The sequence below is a fragment of the Schistocerca gregaria genome, chromosome 7 (assembly GCF_023897955.1).
Source record: "Schistocerca gregaria isolate iqSchGreg1 chromosome 7, iqSchGreg1.2, whole genome shotgun sequence".
Classification (NCBI taxonomy): Eukaryota; Metazoa; Arthropoda; class Insecta; order Orthoptera; family Acrididae; genus Schistocerca; species Schistocerca gregaria.
In genome coordinates, this window is record NC_064926.1 from 37,158,544 (window position 1) to 37,177,784 (window position 19,241).

The following is a 19,241-nucleotide window of genomic DNA, read 5'->3' on the forward strand; positions in this document are numbered from 1 at the left end:
GACAGCAATTACACTAACTTCACTCTGATTCATGATAATCTTCTGGACATTGCAAAAGGGAGGACATGGTACTTGATAGGGTATATGTGACCACCACACTCTATGATGTGCTGGCCATAAAGTTGGTACGTAGTTGTTGTCGTAGGGTGTTCCATTCCTCCAAAAGCGTGGTTGACAACTACTGGATGGTTGTTGGTGCCACAATACGTCTTCCCAATGCATCCCATATGTGTTCAATTGGATTTAAGTCAGGGGTACAGGCAGGCCAATCCATTCGCCAAATATCCTCATTTGTTGTTGCCTCCACCTGTGCAGTTTGATGCAGTCGTGCATTGTCACCCATAAAGTTGAAGTCAGGGACAAATGCACCCCTAAAAGACACATATGGCAAAATAGTACAGCATCACAATGACACTGACTAGTCACGGTTATTTTTAAAGATCTGGAGATCAGTATGCCCAAGTAATTTTATACCTTCCCACACTATAACACCTAGTACGCCAAAACAATGTTTGAAGATGTTCCTGAGCACTTCATGTGTTCCCACCTGTCAATATATGACTATTTTGGTGGTCCAAGTGTAATATTTGGGGGAGGCATAATGTTGCCTTGTCATACAGACATCCAAATCTTGGAACATGGTACAATCACTGACAATGTTATTGTGACATCTCACTCCTTCCCTACGTGCAGTTTTCCAGGGGTACATTCTACCCTGAAATTTGTGGATGATAATGCACAAACTACACACGTGAAGGAGCTCTTTGACTGAGAGGCTATTTGGTGAATGAACTGGCCTGTCCACTCTCCTGACTTCAGTCCCATCTAACATATGCGGTGTGTGTCTGGAAGACATATTGCAGCATATCCACATACACCAACAACCACCCAGCAGTTGTCAACCATGCTCATGGAGGAATGGAATGCCTTACCACATGCACTCCTTACCAACATTGTAGTGAACATGAGAGCATGTTGCAGAGCATACACTGATATTCTTAGTAGTCACACATTCTATTTAGAACCAAGTACTGCCTTTTGTTATGTCCATGAGACCATCATGAATTATGGTGACTTCAGTGCAATTATTGTTCATGAATAAAAGTGTCATCATTTCTGTTCATCTCACTGCATGTTTCTTTCAGTTACCTTCGGTACTATACTATAGCAGTTCTTCCGATGTATGATCCAAGTTTCATCACACTATATTATTTGGTAGCCACACACTCCGAAAGTTAATTTTGTCCTTAGGATTTGCACATTAGTGTATATTCAATGTTATAGTGCAATAAAAATAGGATACAACAATCTGCATTAGAATCAAAAGACGGCAGAGTCAGTTGTAATATTGATAAATAAATATAAATTTTATGGTGATGATAAGTGTGATAATGTTGTGTAATGTTTGATAACATTGTGTAGTGAGCTGTGTTAGTGGTGTGTATGCCCTACTCAGTGGGTACTGTGTATTTTAAGATTTTTTCCAATTGTTTTTTGTTGCTGCAGCTGCTTTAACTTGTTGAAGAACATCAATTTTTATCAAAAGCACCTCAGTTGAATAAGTTTATTTTCCCATTCCTCTTTAAGTTTCAGTATGCTGAAATGTATTGTTTTGGAAGCAAACATTTTATTCATGACAGAAAATGATGAAAACTGACATACTTTCTTGCTTATACTATTTGTAAGTATTAACCATTCCATCAGTTTACACGTAAGTCATTTTCTTAACACTGGTCATTCCAACAGGGAGACTGATTTTAATGGTGTTTTCAAATTCATTATCCATTAGTGCTGCAAAATTTTAACCACCCAGCAATTACTTCAGTTTTGTATGTGCATCAAAGGAGAAATCCTGAATTCATTACTTACTGTTCTTTCTTTTTATTGTTTTTTGCTATTGGTTTAGTATGCACACTTGCTACAATGTGCAGATACATCTCCTGTAACTGGGATTAGGCTGGATAATAAAGTACTTATATCACAGTAAGAAGATGAAGCTGGAAAACATGTATTTACCACATGCAGTGTGTTGCAGGACAAAGGTAAGCTTTAAGCTACTACATAACCTGTATACACATCTGAGTTCCTTTCCTAAAACTTCCCTGTCACATTAACAATACAAGACTGCAACTCACAGTAAAGATGACATGATGAGTTGCAGACAGGCACAATGAAAACACATTCACATTAGCTTTTGGTCAAAACCTTCTTCAGAAAAGGAAATACACACACACACACACACACACACACACACACACACACACACACACATTAATTCATACAAGCATGCACACCTCACACACGCAACTGCCTGTGTATGTGTCTTTTCATTATGTCTCTTTGCAACTCAACATGTCATCTTTACAGTGAGTAGCAATCTTCCTTTTCCTTACATTATTGATATTCCAACCTGGGGTTTCCATTGTTTGCATTCTTATACATAAAATGCACACTCACCACCATTCATTGTAACTGAGGAATGAGACGTAGGGGTTGTCAGCATGTGGTGGCAAAACCACAAATCATTGCTTTAATATGTTATTTCTCATGTTGCAAAAAGATAAGACAGAGAATCTAGTGTGAATGCTGTTTTCTGTTATGTGTTACTGTTTTCCATGCATCAATCCACTATAGGCGAGCTGTTGTGCTTCCCTTATTTTACATACAGATAAGACAGGTTGATGCGGAGGGGGAAGGGAAGGAAGGAGGGAGGGGAGAGGGAAGGAGGGAGAAGAAGAGAGAGAGAGAGAGAGAGAGAGAGAGAGAGAGAGAGAGAGAGAGAGAGAGAGAGACTAAAATATCATTGTACAATAAAGAGCTTGTTCGAGGTCAAAATATAATGTTTAACTTCTCTATTTGTTTCTTGTTTAATAAACTATAAAATATATGTCTGCTTGTGTCTGTGTATGTGCGGATGGATATGTATGTGTGTGTGCGAGTGTATACCTGTCCTTTTTTCCCCTTAAGGTAAGTCTTTCCACTCCCAGGATTGGAATGACTCTTTACCCTCTCCCTTAAAACCCACATCCTTTCGTCTTTCCCTCTCCTTCCTTCTTTCCTGAAGAAGCAACCGCTGGTTGCGAAAGCTTGAATTTTGTGTGTATGTTTGTGTTTGTTTGTGTATCTATCAACCTGCCAGTGCTTTTGTTTGGTAAGTCACATCAACTTTGTTTTTAAACTATAAAATATGAAAGATAAGGAACCTACTTATATGTGAGAATTCCCATTGTGTACAACCCATGACTGATGCCAAACAATTTGTATGCAGGTATATGTCTGTGAATGAATGTGACATAGGCACCATGTATCAGCAATTAAAACTCACATGTCAATGGTTTCTATCATGAGGAGATTATCACAAATGTGTCACAGTTGCAATACATATTATAGACTTTTAATAAACCCTTCATGAAATAAAAGGTTTGCTAGTCCTACATTAACAAAATGTTGAAGTTGTCTGATTGTTTATATGTTTATTTATTCATCCAGGGATTTGTCATAAAAACAAAAATAAAATACACATACATACATAATATACAAGTATGTCTTTATGAGAGACAAGTGGTTGGCTGTGGCCCTGACAAAGGAACCATTGCAGAATTTGTCTGAAGTGATTTAGGATGACCTAACAGGATGGCTGGGCAAAACAAACTTTGTCCTTCTGTCGGTCCCTATTGTACAATGCTCTTTGATTTATGCACAGTTTGCTCCAGGTAACATATAACACAAAACTTATTTGCTCTCCATTGCTGCACACACTAAGGACATTCGCTGCTGGCTCCTTTTTTGATCTCATGGGTTTACGTGCTTTCGAAGCCACTCCTGCTACACTGGATTTCTTTCACCATGTCTCTATGGATTTGACACATTTAAGAATTGTTCTTGGTACAGAAAAAAAATTGTTACATATACGAGAGAGAGAAGTAACTAAGTTTGGCAGACTTTCCTTTCCTGAACATTAGCGTTTGAAACAAATAGTGGCATAGCTACATGATATTCTTTGTATTTCAATTTAGTCATCTGTATCACTGATTTACCAGCCCTATTTTTTCTGAATAAAGAATGCAGTTCATCAGACTCATACATATCTATTATCAATAGTTCAATAGTGGTGCCCAGAAAGTATGCAACAGATAAAAAAAATTATTGGTCATCTCTTTAAAAAAATTAAAAAGAAATCTAGCATGATGAAGTTGAAAATCAAACTTTTTTTAATTTTTTGGGTTCAAGGCCTTAATGAAGTAACAAGTTTTCCTCCATTGGCAACCTAAATCATTTACAGTTTTAGCAAGAATAGTAAATATATCCATTTATGAATGCTTTCAAATTTAATAAGAGTTATTAAATTTAAACTTAGAATTGTATGCCACTAGTCTTGTTAATTATTTGAAATTATTGAATCTTGAAAATGAAAGGGAAAAAAGCTGTGTGTGTTCCTGGATGAGAGCCTAAGCTTTCAGCAAACTACAATTTTGAAAAATTATAATAAAATGAATTCTTACTTTGATAACATTATGAAAAGGATAGACTGCTACTCATCATGTAGTGGAGTTGCTGAAGCAAAGACAGGCACAACAAAAAGATAGCTGTATAAGTAAACTACACACACACACAGTCAGATACATATCCATGCAAACACAACTCACACACACATAACCACTGTCTCTGGCTGCCAAGACAGGTGGCCAGAGACACTGACACTCCCTCCCCCCGTCTCTCTCTCTCTCTCTCTCTCTCTCTCTCTCTCTCTCTCTCTCTCTCTCTCCCTCCACCGCCCCCCCCCCCCTATCTATATCTCTCTCTCTGTATGTGTGTTTCTTTTTGTCGATTTCAAAAGAAGACCTTTTGGCCAGAAGCCTAGTTTAGTGGTCTTTTTGTTGTGCCTGTCTACCAGTCAACATCTCCACCGTATGGTGAATAGCAATCTATCCTTTTCATAACATTGTAATTATTTCGTCATGGATTTCCCTTTGTTTGATTTTTTGCTTTGCTTTTTATGCTAATAATATCTTTCAGTGGAATTATGAAAAGAGGGCAAAATATTAATCCAAGCACTCACTGACCACCTATGGCGAGTATGTCATATAAGTGTTCCATTTTGTAACCATATGGTGTGGACATAGAAATAAAACAGAAGACAAAATATGACACTAGCACAATCTACTTCAATTGTGATTACATGCCTTAAGCATCATATTCAACAGCCATATCAGTACCAGTGTCTTAAGCTCATGAAATACTTTAAACAGATTTGGAATTAAGTCCAGGGCACAGTGGTAATATTTGGTGACCAAGATGTGTCCACCGTGTCTTTCCTCCTCTTGATGCCCTAATTCTATTTCCCTAAACTGCTAGGATTTTTAATAGGTAAATTCAATACTGAAGTTAGTGGAATGTAGTGCACATCTACTATATGCAAAGTCAGGCAAAGTTTTATGCTGGTGAGAGAAGTGTCTCTTGCTTAACTATGACATGACTGTGGCTACCCACATTACAGAAACTACCCAAAGGTGACCAAATTTCACTATGTTGTAAAAACATCAAGATATGTTAGATAAGTTATATGTTCCATGGTTCATTTTGAACGATAGATTGTAATGATGTAAAACAAGTAATGTTACATTCACATCACAAATTAATCTGTGCACAGTTATATATTTTGAACATTTCTATTTTTTTCATTTATTTATTTTTACAAAAAGAAAAAAACGATATTAAGATGTGAGTTACAATTTGTACCCACCAGCTTTTACACATTGTGGTACAGATGTTCTTCTACAGAATAGAAGGAGTCGTCGAAGACAAACTTTCTGTTTGTTATCAAAATTTACTTTCTTGTCAGTCAGACATTTAATATCACTGGAAGTGATCAAAAATTTTTCTTGCAGCATTGTGGACCCCTTTTTGTGCTAAAGACAACCTTAATGTGGGGTAATGAATCTCATTTTTCCTTCTGATATTGCAAGTATGTACCTCATTGTTTCTTTTAAACTGTAGTGAATTACTTACAACAAACTTCATGAGGGAACAAATATATTGTAAAGCAGTAGTCAGAATGCCCAACTCCTTGAACAGATATCTACAAGATGATAACGGGCGAGTACCACATGTTTTTGCACATGAGGACTTTCTTTCTTAAAAAATGTTTACACCATAATGTTATTCTATAGGACATTATTGAATGAAAATATGCAAAATCTGTCAGCCTACTTATTTGTCTCTCGCCAGGATTTGCAATGATTCCAAACACAAGTGGCAGACCTAAGATGTTTTACGAGTTTTCAAATGATTTTCTTCTCTAATTTAAAGTCTCATCAATATGGACACCTAAGAATTTTAAGTGTCCGCCCTATTTATTATTACCCCATGTTTTCACTTAAAATCGGTGGAGTACCTCTAGGTGTGCAGAACTGAATATGTTCACTTTGTTTACCATTTCTTCTGTGTCTGTATGCATGCTTGGACTGAATGCAATACTAGAGCCATTTGCAAAAACAACTAATTCTGCTTGTTGTGCACTAGACAGAATCTAAGATTGAACCTTGGGGAACCTCACATGTGATTTCTCCCCAGTCAGAATTATGTCCCTGGACTATATTGCTTGAATTACTAAGTATAATTTTCTACATTCATTTGGTTAGATATGACATCATCCATTGGTTGGCTACCCCATTAATCCTAAAAGAAGTCAATTTATCAAGGCAATACTGTGATTCACCCAGTCAAATGCCTTACAGAGATTGCAGAAAATGCCAACTGGCACTATTTTATTTTTAAATGTTTGTAATATCTAGTGAGTGAATGTGTAAATGGCATTCTCAGTAGAGCAACTCTCCTGAAACCCAAATTGTGATTTGTTAAAAATACTATTGTTGCTAAGGTAAGATACTATTCTAGAATTCATCATCTGCTAAAAAATTTTGGGTAATGATTTTAGCAGTGAAACAGGTCATTAGTCACTGTCATCTCTCTTATCACCTTTCTTAAAGAGGGGTTTAACAATTACATAATTCAGTCTCTACGGAAAAATGCCTTGAGTTAGCGATGCATCACATATTTCAGATAAGACTGGACTTATTACGTGGGACCAAAATTTTAGTACTCTATTGGAAACACCATGAAAACCAGTCCCTTTTATTATTAAGAAACTATAAAATTTTCTTAATTTCAGGAGGAGAGGTTATTCATATGATTGAATTTTATGACATACATTTTCAGCACACTGCTGTGATTTTGCTCTTGAACTGCTCATCCCTATGCTTTCTACTATATTTCAGAAATGATTATAAAATTCATTTGCTACCTGTGACTCATCATTTGCAGAACATTCAGTTCAGAAGTGATGTTGTCATGTTTTGTGGCCGACTGTACTATCTCTCATTTACTACACTCCATATATCCTTAGGTCTGCTGTATTGATTTATGACACTATATGCCCGTTCCTTTTTTAAAAAAAACTTTCTTAGTAATTTTTAGATGTGCAACCACTGCAGGACCCAGTTTATTCTTGCTAAAAAGAAACAGTTCCTTTTCCTTTCACAAGAAGCGTTAATCCCACTAGTGATCCTTGGTTTTTTACATGGATGTTTAGTGTTCTTTCTAATTAGCTTATGCAGATAGCTATTTTCAGATAATGATATAAATTTATCATGGAATAGATTAAATTTTATGTTGGCATTTGGTTTATTATAAATTACATCCCATGTCATCTCCTGCAAACCACTCTAAAAAACCTTTGTCTTGGAGTCATTAATTATTTTATCTGATTTCCACTGAGGAATATCCAAACTGTAAGATACTATGTTGTTAATCCTAACTAACTGTGCATCATGGTCAGAGAGAGCATTTGTTACTGTACAAACAGTTATTTTCTTGCTTTGAGTTTCACCAAAGAAAACATTATCATTTACCATCCTACTGTCTTTATCCACCTGTGCTGGAAAGTTAAGTACTGAGATTAAATTGTTGGAGCCCGATAAGTTTTCCAGATCGTTTTTTCTATCAGTATCCCTTAGAAAATCTACATTGAAGTCACCTCAGGCTATTAACTGCTTGCTGCTCCCTGACAGAATCCAGGATTCCTTATCCAGAATCCAGATTCCTTATAAATAGTTCAAAATCTCCCAGGGGGAATCTATATATCGTTACAATCAAATATGAACTAGTTTTCAGCATTAATTCACAAGCACACACTTCTATGTGCTCATCACTACAAAATCTACTTGTCTCAGTGTTGGCAAATACTGCCACCTCGGATTATTTTTGCAGTTGTTGCGTGCAATCAGAAGTCTTCTGGTGTGTCGTTGACTCACTTTCCTGAAAAAACGAAGACCGAGAAATGCGAAGGGAACGGTGATGTGGAGTAGGAATTAACAGCGATTGCACATATTCTCTGTCATTGATAATGCACTTTTGACAGCTGTAAATACACGAACACGTGTCATACCCCGTGCACAAGTTTATGCTAACCATGTTGACATACACACCCCTTGTCCTATAAATCTACAGAATAAAAGTCGGAAACAAGTCAGTTCCGAAACTGCTTTACGAAACTAATTTTTCTATTAATATTACTCTTCCTTATTAGGGGTTATAAGAGTCTGATAATGTCCTGTTTCCTGTTTATGTACAAGACAAGATAGTATTTTACTTGTCTCGTTGCTTGAGACTTTTACAATCAGTTTACTTGCAGTTCAGAGAGTTCTTTATTTTGAAAATAGATGAATTTTACAGTTACACCCCATGTAAGCGACTCGGTTTTCACTCCTGTTCCGTTCATTGAGCACTTTAATGTTATGTCTAATCAAACAAATATTCTGAAAATCATCCATAAAATATACAGCATACGTTACGAACGTCGCTTTAGACCACAGAAATGTTACGGACTTTCATAAATCTGTAATTTTTGTTCCAAGTAGAAGGCAATGTCTGCGCATATTTCAAATAACCTACAGAGCAAACACGTCATTGATTTAGACATAGTTATGAAAAACTATTATTAATTTGGTCCATCAACAGAAAAAAACCCAATGATTGTCCAAATGTTTACATGGGTACAAACGACTTAACAATCTCTTAACATTAACGATTCTCGCATCATAATATTATCATTTACACTGCTGGCTTATGTGTAGTCTGTCTTCGGAATCTCTTTGGTTAAATGACGTAGAGAAACAGGAAAGATTATCTTTGGTAACAATTGCAATTTAAACATGAAAATTTTTAGTGAGATGTCATAATCATATATGTAATGTTGGGAAAATTCTTGTGTGGTTTGTGATTTATTTTATTCTTCCGTCATTTTTAGGGCATTGATTTTTACTTTCTCTTTGTACTCAAGTGAACATTATATATCAGTGAATATACTCCCGTTGTACTCTTGTATCAGTCCGCGACCTGACGGGAACAGGAATATGGGAAATAATGGATGTGTGCGTGCATTGTCTTCATAGTGACTGCTTACATGTAATTTTTCTGATTTAGCAATGCACGAAAACCACGGATGTTTACACAGCCCACATGTTTGCGTCCATGATGGTTATTTGAATGAAGTGAATGAGAGGAGAAGCCAAACGTGTGCAGCGAAATATTGCATGGCTGCAAGATTCGTCTGTAGGCTCGGAGCCTACCTGTGACAAGAGCAGCCATTTGCAGTGCTAATCCATTTAGTACGGTTTGAGTGTTACCCCACAGAATGCAGAGACGTGAAACTAGGAATAGGGAAATGGACAAAGATTTGCGAGAAGAAGCTGCAAAGAGGGTATCACGTACGAGTACAGGAGGTACGAGAACTAGCATGCATACTAGCAAACACAGTGTCTCCAGCAGTTCGGGTCTGTTGATGGTTGGCCCAAACTTCAAAGTTGGGAAGAAAATAGGAAGTGGAAACTTCGGAGAGTTACGGCTAGGTGAGTGACTTTTCATTTGTGTCATTTGATGCGAGTAACACTTATTCCATAAATCCCATCTTTTGTTTAGACGTATGCCAGATGTTTGCTTGGCAGTTATTTATGCCTGTCAGTGATATATTTATACAGCTCGGCGCAGTTCAAAACCAGTTGTAATTTTCTGTTTTCGTCGTAAGAGGGCTACTTTCGTTATCATGGTGTCTATGTGATAAAAGCTTTCACGCAGGATGATGTATATTTACATCCATGTCAAGTTGTAATTTCAAAAGACGTGTATGAACCGTGGTTAAACTTAAGTTAGAGAAAATCCATAGCACATTTAGTCACCAAAGTAGTACAATGTTGTGTTGTTGGTGCTGTCTTGTATGCCGAATTGAGAGGACTCAGTATTATTTATGTTTGTGTCAACATTGATGTCGTCTGCCCTGGCTTCGGGGGCAGCGTTAAGAGACAAGGATTCATGCTTTCTTCCCCCCGGAAGAGCTGTATAAAGTAGTTACCTGGTGTTGTCGACTGTCATTTACACTTCTTATTCATCACAGTTTGAAACCCCTATAGCTCAAGTTTTAAAACTGTATACTTTGTTTAACAGCTCTGATGAATCCAACTGTTTCGGACATAAAATTATTACAGTTAGAATAATGCTGGTTGTTATGTGGTTACCTACAAGTGTCATTAGAGAAGTTCGAGAATTAATAATCAGCACTCATCTTAGTAGATACATCGAGCATGGAAGAACTCTCAAAAAACATTGGCAAAGGTGCCATTTTCTGTTTTGTCTTTTTTTTTGTGTAAGTTCTCGTTGGAACTTGTTATAAACGTAAAAAGGGAATGACATCACACTTGGAGCCTTTTCCAATCTGCTTGTTTGTTATGAAACAGTCATATCCACACATCACTATCCATTTTGATCTACTGTCTTCAGCTGTGAAGGCTTTTTTGGGTGATTTTTCTTTAAGTTAGTCGATAATTGTTTGACATCAGCAGGCATTTGCAGAGGTATATATTTGTATCCCATGCCTATGACTTAAAACTCCAAAATAAATGGCTGATGGTTTTTGTAAAGATTTTTCAGCACTAACAACCTTTAGGTGTGGTATTCTTTCCCGACATGTGATGGTTGAACGTTATAGGACATAGCTTAAATAGCTGCCAGCAACTACATGTTATTTTTTGTTGTTTTAATGCTCAGCATGATTACATCTATGTAGTTAGTTTACTATTGGATTTATTATTATTATTATTATTTTAATTATTATATAGGCCTATATATAATCAGTGTTCAGAAGTTTAGTACAGTGGTCCTGTTGTCACATTTCGTATAGTGCACAAGTTACACTTAAATTGTTGCAGTGCTTTTGATGCATGTACCTCAGTTTGGTGATCAGTGAAACTTATTTTACTGTTAAGTTGTGAGCAAAAGATGTTTGGTTACTTTGAAATGTGGCTGTACTTTATGTGAATATTGGGGATGGGGAGAGCACATCAACTGCCTCTTCCTTTTTTTATGTAGTTGGTGTATTGAGCAAGAGACAGTGTGACACTTCCAATAGGATTATGCCAAGTAATTAGCATTTTGGTGCTAAGATATTCTTAGAGGTTAATGACTGTGTACCTTACTTTGAAAAGATGAAGTATGTCTATTCAGAGAGTAAAACTGATCACTTATTCCATACTACAACAGGTAGGTTCAGGTAGTCAGAAAAAGTCAAATATTTTGTTCAGTAAATGGAAGTACGAAACTAAGAGAGATAAAATGACAGTAAAATGTATAAAACCAATAGTTTGTAGCCATATGAGAACTTCGTAATAGCTAGATGATTGGTTCGTGCATGTGCACAAGTGTTGAGATATCAGGGAGAAGAAAGTAATTCTTCAGAGCCAATTTAAACTATATTATACCAAAGTGTAACACCAATACCAGTTCTTTAAATTCTGAAGAATTGCATTGGCTTAGACCATGTTTATTTTCTCCAGCAGCATGTCACACATCTTCAATAGAAAACGTTCTTTTTTTTATTTTTCATCATGCAGTGTCGTTTCTCCCTCTGGCTGGGTACATATTTTGTGGGATTAGATTTATGGTAACTTTGCTTGACATATGCCAACAAATGTCATTATTGGTGACTGATGAAGGGGTTGTCTAGTCATAAACATAAACTAGTCACAATGGAAAACATAATTAAGCAAAAAATTAGTGATGTATATGAGGAATACTTCCATTGAAAAAAATGAAATGTCGTGTGACGAGGGCCTCCCGTCAGGTAGACCGTTCGCCTGGTGCAAGTCTTTCGATTTGACGCCACTTCGGCGACTTGCGCGTTTATGGGGATGAAATGATGATGATTAGGACAACACAACACCCAGTCCCTGAGCGGAGAAAATCTCCGACCCAGCCGGGAATCGAACCCGGGCCCTTTGGATTGACAGTCTGTCGCGCTGACCACTCGGCTACCGGGGGCGGACATACTTCCATTGATGTCATTAGTTGACAAAATTTATCAGATGAGTTAAGATTATTTTCTATGGCATAGGTGTTATTGTAAAAAACTCTTTCCTGTTTACGTTCTCACATGTTTAAATGTTGAGGATCTTAATATTGTTTTCATTTCTTCATGTCAATTTGTTGGTATGATATTCTAGTAAGCCTAGTAATGAATAGTAGTAAAACTTTGTAGCAAGTGTTCTAGTTTTTCATAAATCTTTGAATTCACTTCCCGCCACTGCCTGCTGAAGCAAATATTTTGGTATGAGATACTTAATTAGCAGTGTGCAGATGTTAAAAAATTTATTCTTAGCCAAAATACAGCATGTTGTTATAGGTGAAGGTTCAGGCACAAAAGTAATTAATGTTGATGGTATTTGTTCATGAAGCAGCTGCTAGTATTAGTTGCAGTCTTTTTGCACGTGGCATGATCATATGTTTTCTTAAAATAAGTTTTTCCAGTCAGATATACTCAAATTATAGATCTACATTTATACTCCGCAAGCCAGCCAACAGTGTGTGGCGGAGGGCACTTTATGTGCCCCTGTCATGACCTCTGGAAACCTCCATGCACGCTCAAATCTCTCTAATTTTACATTCGTGATCTCCTCAGGATGTATAAGTAGGGAGAAGCAATATATTCGATACCTCATCCAGAAACGCACCCCGTCGAAACCTGGTGAGCAAGCTACACCGCGATGCAGAGCGTCTCTCTTGCAGAGTCTGCCACTTGAGTTTGCTAAACATCTCCGTAACGCTATCACGCTTACCAAATAACCCTGTGACGAAACATGCCGCTCTTCTTTGGATCTTCTGTATCTCCTCCGTCAACCCGACCTGGTACGGATCCCACACTGATGAGCAGTACTCAACTATGGTTGAACGAGTGTTTTGTAAGCCATCTCCTTTGTTGATGGACTAAATTTTCTAAGGACTCTCCCAATGAATCTCAACCTGGCACCCACCTTACCAACAATTAATTTTATATGATCATGCCACTTCAAATTGTTCCGTACGCATACTCCCAGATATTTTACAGAAGTAACTGCTGCAGGTGTTTGTTCCGCTATTGTATCGTACAATAAAGGTTCCTTCTTTCTATGCATTCGCAGTGCATTACATTTGTCTATGTTAAGGGTCAGTTGCCACTCCCTGCACCAAGTGCCTATCCGCTGCACATCTTCCTCCATTTTGCTGCAATTTTCTAATGCTGCAACTTCTCTGTATACTACAGCATCATCCGCGGAAAGCTGCATGGAACTTCCGACGCTAGAAAGATCACTAACTGAAGTGGAAAAATATAGAGAGGGGGGGGGGGGGGCAGTGTACTGTGCTGTATGAATGAGGTGTATTGAGGTTAGCACAATCCTGGCAGGTGTGCTTCTAATGAGCGAGAACATGTGCAAAAGTCTCAGAATTTGACAACTCTTAGGGCAATCTCTACTAACATTTTACATTTCTAGTCTTTGTGTCTACATATCCAGATACTGTGTCTGTGTGCGTGCGCGCGCGGTGCTTGCATGAATGTTTGTGTATGTTGTCTACTTTAGAAAAAGGCCTTTTGGCCGAAAGCTCAATTGTTTAACAGTCTTCTTTTTGTGCCTATATGCGACTCAGAATATCCACTATACAATGAGTAGAAATCTCTCTTTTTCATAATATTGTCATTATTCCATCCTGGATTTTTCCATTGTTTTATTGGCGATAATCACATTTGTCCCCAACAAGTGACCAGTTTGGTGATACTGCCACTGTAGAATGTTGCTCATTTCTGGTTGAGCTACAACTTCATGTCTGCTTCCTTAGCTTCATAACTATCAAAGTGAAGTCCTGAAAGGTCTTGTTTGAGTTTTGGAAACAGATGAAAATTGGGTGTGGCTAAATCGGGACTGTGTGGAGGATGGTAAATGACATTGAACCCAAGGCATGGTTTGTTGTAGATGTTAAAGCACTTGTTTGTGGTCTGGTATTGTCATGCTGAATGAGAAGATGCTCCGTGTGTGGACAATCCCTCTGATTTCGTGATTTTAGTTTTATGAGGTTTCACTGTACATACATAGGTTACACACCCCCATGCTACAATCTGGAGTCACCTAACGGCAGTGGTTGCAGCTTGCATCATTGAAGCGGGAAAGTCTACTGAGTAATATCGATGACATGTAATATCTCTCCCAGAATTGAGAACAGAGTAAAAAATTTGGAGGGATTACTTTCCAGCACGTCCTTATAATTATACTAACTACAGCATTCACAAAGAGCATAGATATGTTAACACTGATTTTATCTCTTATTTTACCCCCATATACGATCAAGTGCTTGAATTTGCATATGTGTATATTAGTTTTGAGAATATGAATCATTAATGTGTAGTGGTAGAGTCGTTGAAATTAATATAGTGGTAGTCGTTTATGTCTAAGTGATTGATGGTTAAATGAGGCATTAGGAGGTAGGATGGACTTGATTTTGTGATACGATGTTTTAATCACCACTACTAAAAAGTCACTAATTAGGTGTGAAACCTGCAAGTTATGAGGGATTACTGGTTGTAACTTAGGTTTATGCTGCAAGATAATTGACAAAAACCTTGAAAGCCACCTGAGGTATAGGCAGACACTTAGCAGCCTAGTGAATATAGTGTAGTCGACTGTTTGAGGGGCCACTAAGGCAGAGCTGTAACATTTTTTTATGATTTAGATTGCTGTTGGTGCTGTAGCTAGATCACATTAAGTCTGCCATGAAATTACTCTATGATATTTCGTGTGTGGTGCACAAGTCTGAAGTACCTTATTTAAAAACAGTGAGTTAGTAAATGTAAAAGGGAAGGGTGATTTTTCGGAAAACAGTTGGAACATTGTGACAAAGATATCCTCTGTAACAGGTGTCAGTAAGAGAAGTAGGTATTTCTACTGTCTTCTGCGTGAGTTAATTTCATATAAGTTAGTACCACAAGAAGTAAGTAAATATTTGTATATAGATTTGAAGGAATCCCTTTTTAAATACTATTGAAGTTGGACAATATGCACAAGAGTATTATTGACCTACTACTAATTAGTGGAATGAGAATAATCATGTTTGACAGGATCTTATTTGCAACAGACAACAGATAAGCATATGTATTGAAAAAACTGATATCATTGTTTAAGTATTTATCATAGAACCATTGCTGAAATCTCCTGTATTATAGTTAACAAACTGCTACTAGCTGAGCACATTATCTACTGATCAGTGCAATACATGCAAGAGTAAAAACCTAAAAGCAATAGTAGAAATAAATGCTAAAAAATATATTACAGTTGGTTCTAAATTGAACTGAGCTGAGCATTATCTGTAAGTACGTGGCAGTTCAAATACTAAACACTGAAAACAGCTGAGACAAAATTGGGGTAAACTTGAAAATAGCAACTCAAGTTAGGTGCAAGAGGAATTCCTGAAGAATTGTAAATATTCTGACAGAAACTCCAATTGTTTTGATTGGTGGAGGTTTATTATTTTTTAAACTTCCAAATTTGATGTAAAGAATACTTTATTCGTGTTATTAACACTGATATTAATGTAACCTTAGGGAAGGTTGGAGTTCCATGATGGAGCCCAAAAACTGAATGAATGATAGAAGACATATATAGTAAAGATTGATGCCAGGTTCTTCAGTGTGCTAAACATTAACCTACTGGCTGCTAGATTTATTGGAAATGTATCTTCCCAGAGCCATCTGATAAACTCTGGGTGTCATGTCAGTTATACCAGGTGTAGAAGTGTGAAACCGGAATTTGGTTGCAATAATTACATGTCTACATCTACATCCATACTCCGCAAGCCACCTGACGGTGTGTGGCGGAGGGTACCCTGAGTACCTCTATCGGTCTGTTGTTTGAAACTGATAACCAATATTTCATTCAGTGTAATCTCCAATGCTATTTATTCATTTCTCCCAGCCTATGGAGAATAAGCTGTATGCCATACTATTTCCCAACTGAATGCCTCGATAATTCCCCTGGCATGTTTTGCTGCTTGTGATGGGGCTTTATCATGGCACAATATGACTCTGTTGCCTTTTTCCATAATCTGGTAATTTTTAATGTAATGCTCAATCTAAATTGACCGTTGCTGTTGGGAGTGATCGGTGTTAATGGTTTCACCAGCTTTTTGCAGCAAGTAATAGATGACACCTTTCTGATCCCACCAAACACAGAGCATTTTCTTCTTTCCTAAGCGATTTGGTCTTGCAATGGATGTAAATGGTTTGCTTGGATTCAGCCATGATTTACAACGCTTATTATTTTCAAAATATATCCACTGTTCATCACCTGTCACTATTTGATGGAGAAATGACTTTGTTTGCTATCTGGTGAGCAGCATTTCACAAGTAGTGTTTTCTTTCTCTCTCTCTCGTTCAATTCATGCGGAACTTGTTTTTTCACTTTCTGCAACTTTCCCATAGCTTTCAACTGAAGGGAAATGGCTTCCTACGTTACATTCAATTGTTCTGCGAGTTCCTACATTGAATCATCTTCATCCAATAATGACCGCAATTCGTTGTCTTCAAACTTTTTTGTAGTTTCTCGTGTCAAAGCATTTGAAACACTTTTTTCCCAAGATCATGTTTGCCGAAAGCTGGGACACGCATTTGATGCGATTCTGCAGCAGTTTTCTTCAAATGGTAACAGTAAATCAATGCTGTCGGCAAATTGTAGTTCGTGGCACAAAACTCGACATGGTTACGGATTTGAAACAGATACCAATGTATAGAACTTGGATTACTGTGTGTTGACATTCGTCATCAGCCATTACGGGAAGCAGATAGTGCTGCAGACATGGTCTTACAGGCCCTACACTGATGGCTAGCACCATCTGTAGGGAAATTCCAGTTTCATACTTCTATGCCTAGTATATATGGCTGACATCAATATTTCCTGCTAAACAACATGCATGTGACATTATCTGCTTTTCAGAAACCTATGTCAGTTTCAGAGCCTGACATAAAGTGCAGTTTTACATTGTAAGGCAAGTTGTGGCCACTCCTGAAGCTTTGGACTAAGCCATTGGCCCACTTTTGCATGATGAAAGAGAACATAGTCTGCTATGTATTTTTTTGCAAATAACCTACTGATGAGGTTTCATGGGATTTGCAAATAACCTACTGATGAGGTTTCATGGGAGACTGTTTTTTAAAGGTACAAAAGTACTACTATTGATTTTAAAAGCAGTGCAAACACTTGAAAGACTGTTCACTGCAGTCCTGGCAGAAGGTACTCACTTGCTTCACTTTCTTTCCTGGTGTGAGATCTTCACTGTCTTTTCTCCAGCTTATTATGACACACACACACACACACACACACACACACACACACACACACACACACACACAAAGTTTTATGTTCGGGTCCCGTTTCTTCACTGAGAACATGTACATCACAGCAAGTAGGTTTCTTGTGATTACCTGTAGTGAAGTAAGCAAGCAAGCAAACATCCATGCAAGTTCCTATAAGATTGTCAATCGCATGTGATTGACATGTTCTGTTAGATTAAAAACATTATGGCCCCAGAAGGACTCTTTACAACGCTGACATTGCTGCCAGAGGGCGAAGGGTGTGACCTGCGTCTGTCTAATGTGACTAAGCAGGAAACTACAGATGTCAGTGAGACATGGCTGATATGCTAGTCAAAGTGCTAATCTCAATATTACGCAAATTATCCTGTTTGCTTTACTGATGTCTTAACCTTTTTTAAGATAACATTTGAAGATAGATGTTATATATTTAATGGTTTCTCTGTATGATAACCTTTTTGCCATGAACTTTCTCATGCATAGTGGGATGATGTCATGACTGACTTGTGCCAGAAGTAGTAGTCCACTGAAGAGAACTGGGTGACATAACTCATTGGGATGAAAGGCCAATCATTGAAGGAAGATATCGGGGCATTTCAGAGGCTGGCTGCTAGATTTGTAAGCAGAAGGTTCAAGCAATGCTTTGGAAACTCAAATGGGAATACCTGGAGGGAAAGTGATGTTCTTTTCGAGAAGCGTGATTGAGAAAAGCTAGAGATCAAGCATTTGAAGCTGACTGCAGAATGATTCTGCTGCCGACAACATAACATTTTGCATAAGGACCACAGACGTAAGGCACGAGAAATCAGTGGTCATATGAAGGAACATAGACAACTGTTTCTGCATTTCCTCTTTCCAAGTGAAACAGGAAAGGAAATACCTAGTAGTAGCACAGGGTACCCTCTGCCACACACCATAGAGTGGCTTCCGGAGTTTGTATGTAGATGTCGAAGTCAGTGACCACCAGTGCAACATTCTCTCAATTGATGGCATGGAAATGTAACTCCATTACAGATGAAATTATTTGCACTTAAAATATGATTGTGTGTCAAACCAGATGCATCTCCTTGCAAACCATTCGTGAAGAAACCATACTTGGTGCAAGAACATAACTTTGTGTATATCTTGATTTGGCATGTGTCCACTGTTATGTCACAGTGAATGGCCCCATGCGTAATGTACTACTACACACAGCAGACTGTGTTCACTTTTGTGGATGTTACTGAAGAAACTGCATTGATGTAATGTTTGGATATTATCAGCAGTCTTGGCTGCCACTTTCAGTACCTCCTGTCATTAGATGTTGCTGCCTCTTTAAATCTATCGGGGCCAAAATGAAATCTATTCTTCGATGTACTTCATAACATTTTATTGAAAGGAGATGAACACATACAATCTGGAACAGTCAAGCTCTCTCCACATTGCAACAGACGTTACTTTCTACTTAGTTTGTTGCCTGACACATTTTGAAATGAACCTATGGTATTGCCAAATGTAGTGATTGGATTCTAGAAAAATTAGA

General features: G+C 37.6%; 1 protein-coding gene across 4 annotated transcripts in view; it reads left to right on the forward strand.

Moving 5' to 3' along the window:
- The first annotated feature begins 9,156 nt into the window (after positions 1-9,156).
- The window catches only part of LOC126282174 (casein kinase I), a 268,841-nt gene continuing 258,756 nt past the window's right edge, over positions 9,157-19,241 (forward strand). For 2 of the 4 annotated variants that reach the window (XM_049981702.1, XM_049981703.1), the window contains exon 1: positions 9,161-9,908. In XM_049981702.1, the coding sequence (XP_049837659.1) occupies positions 9,695-9,908 (214 nt within the window). In that variant the 5' untranslated portion in view covers positions 9,161-9,694. Of the gene's footprint in view, positions 9,909-19,241 lie in introns of all 4 variants that reach the window. The other 2 variants (XM_049981704.1, XM_049981701.1) reach the window with 2 other exon arrangements.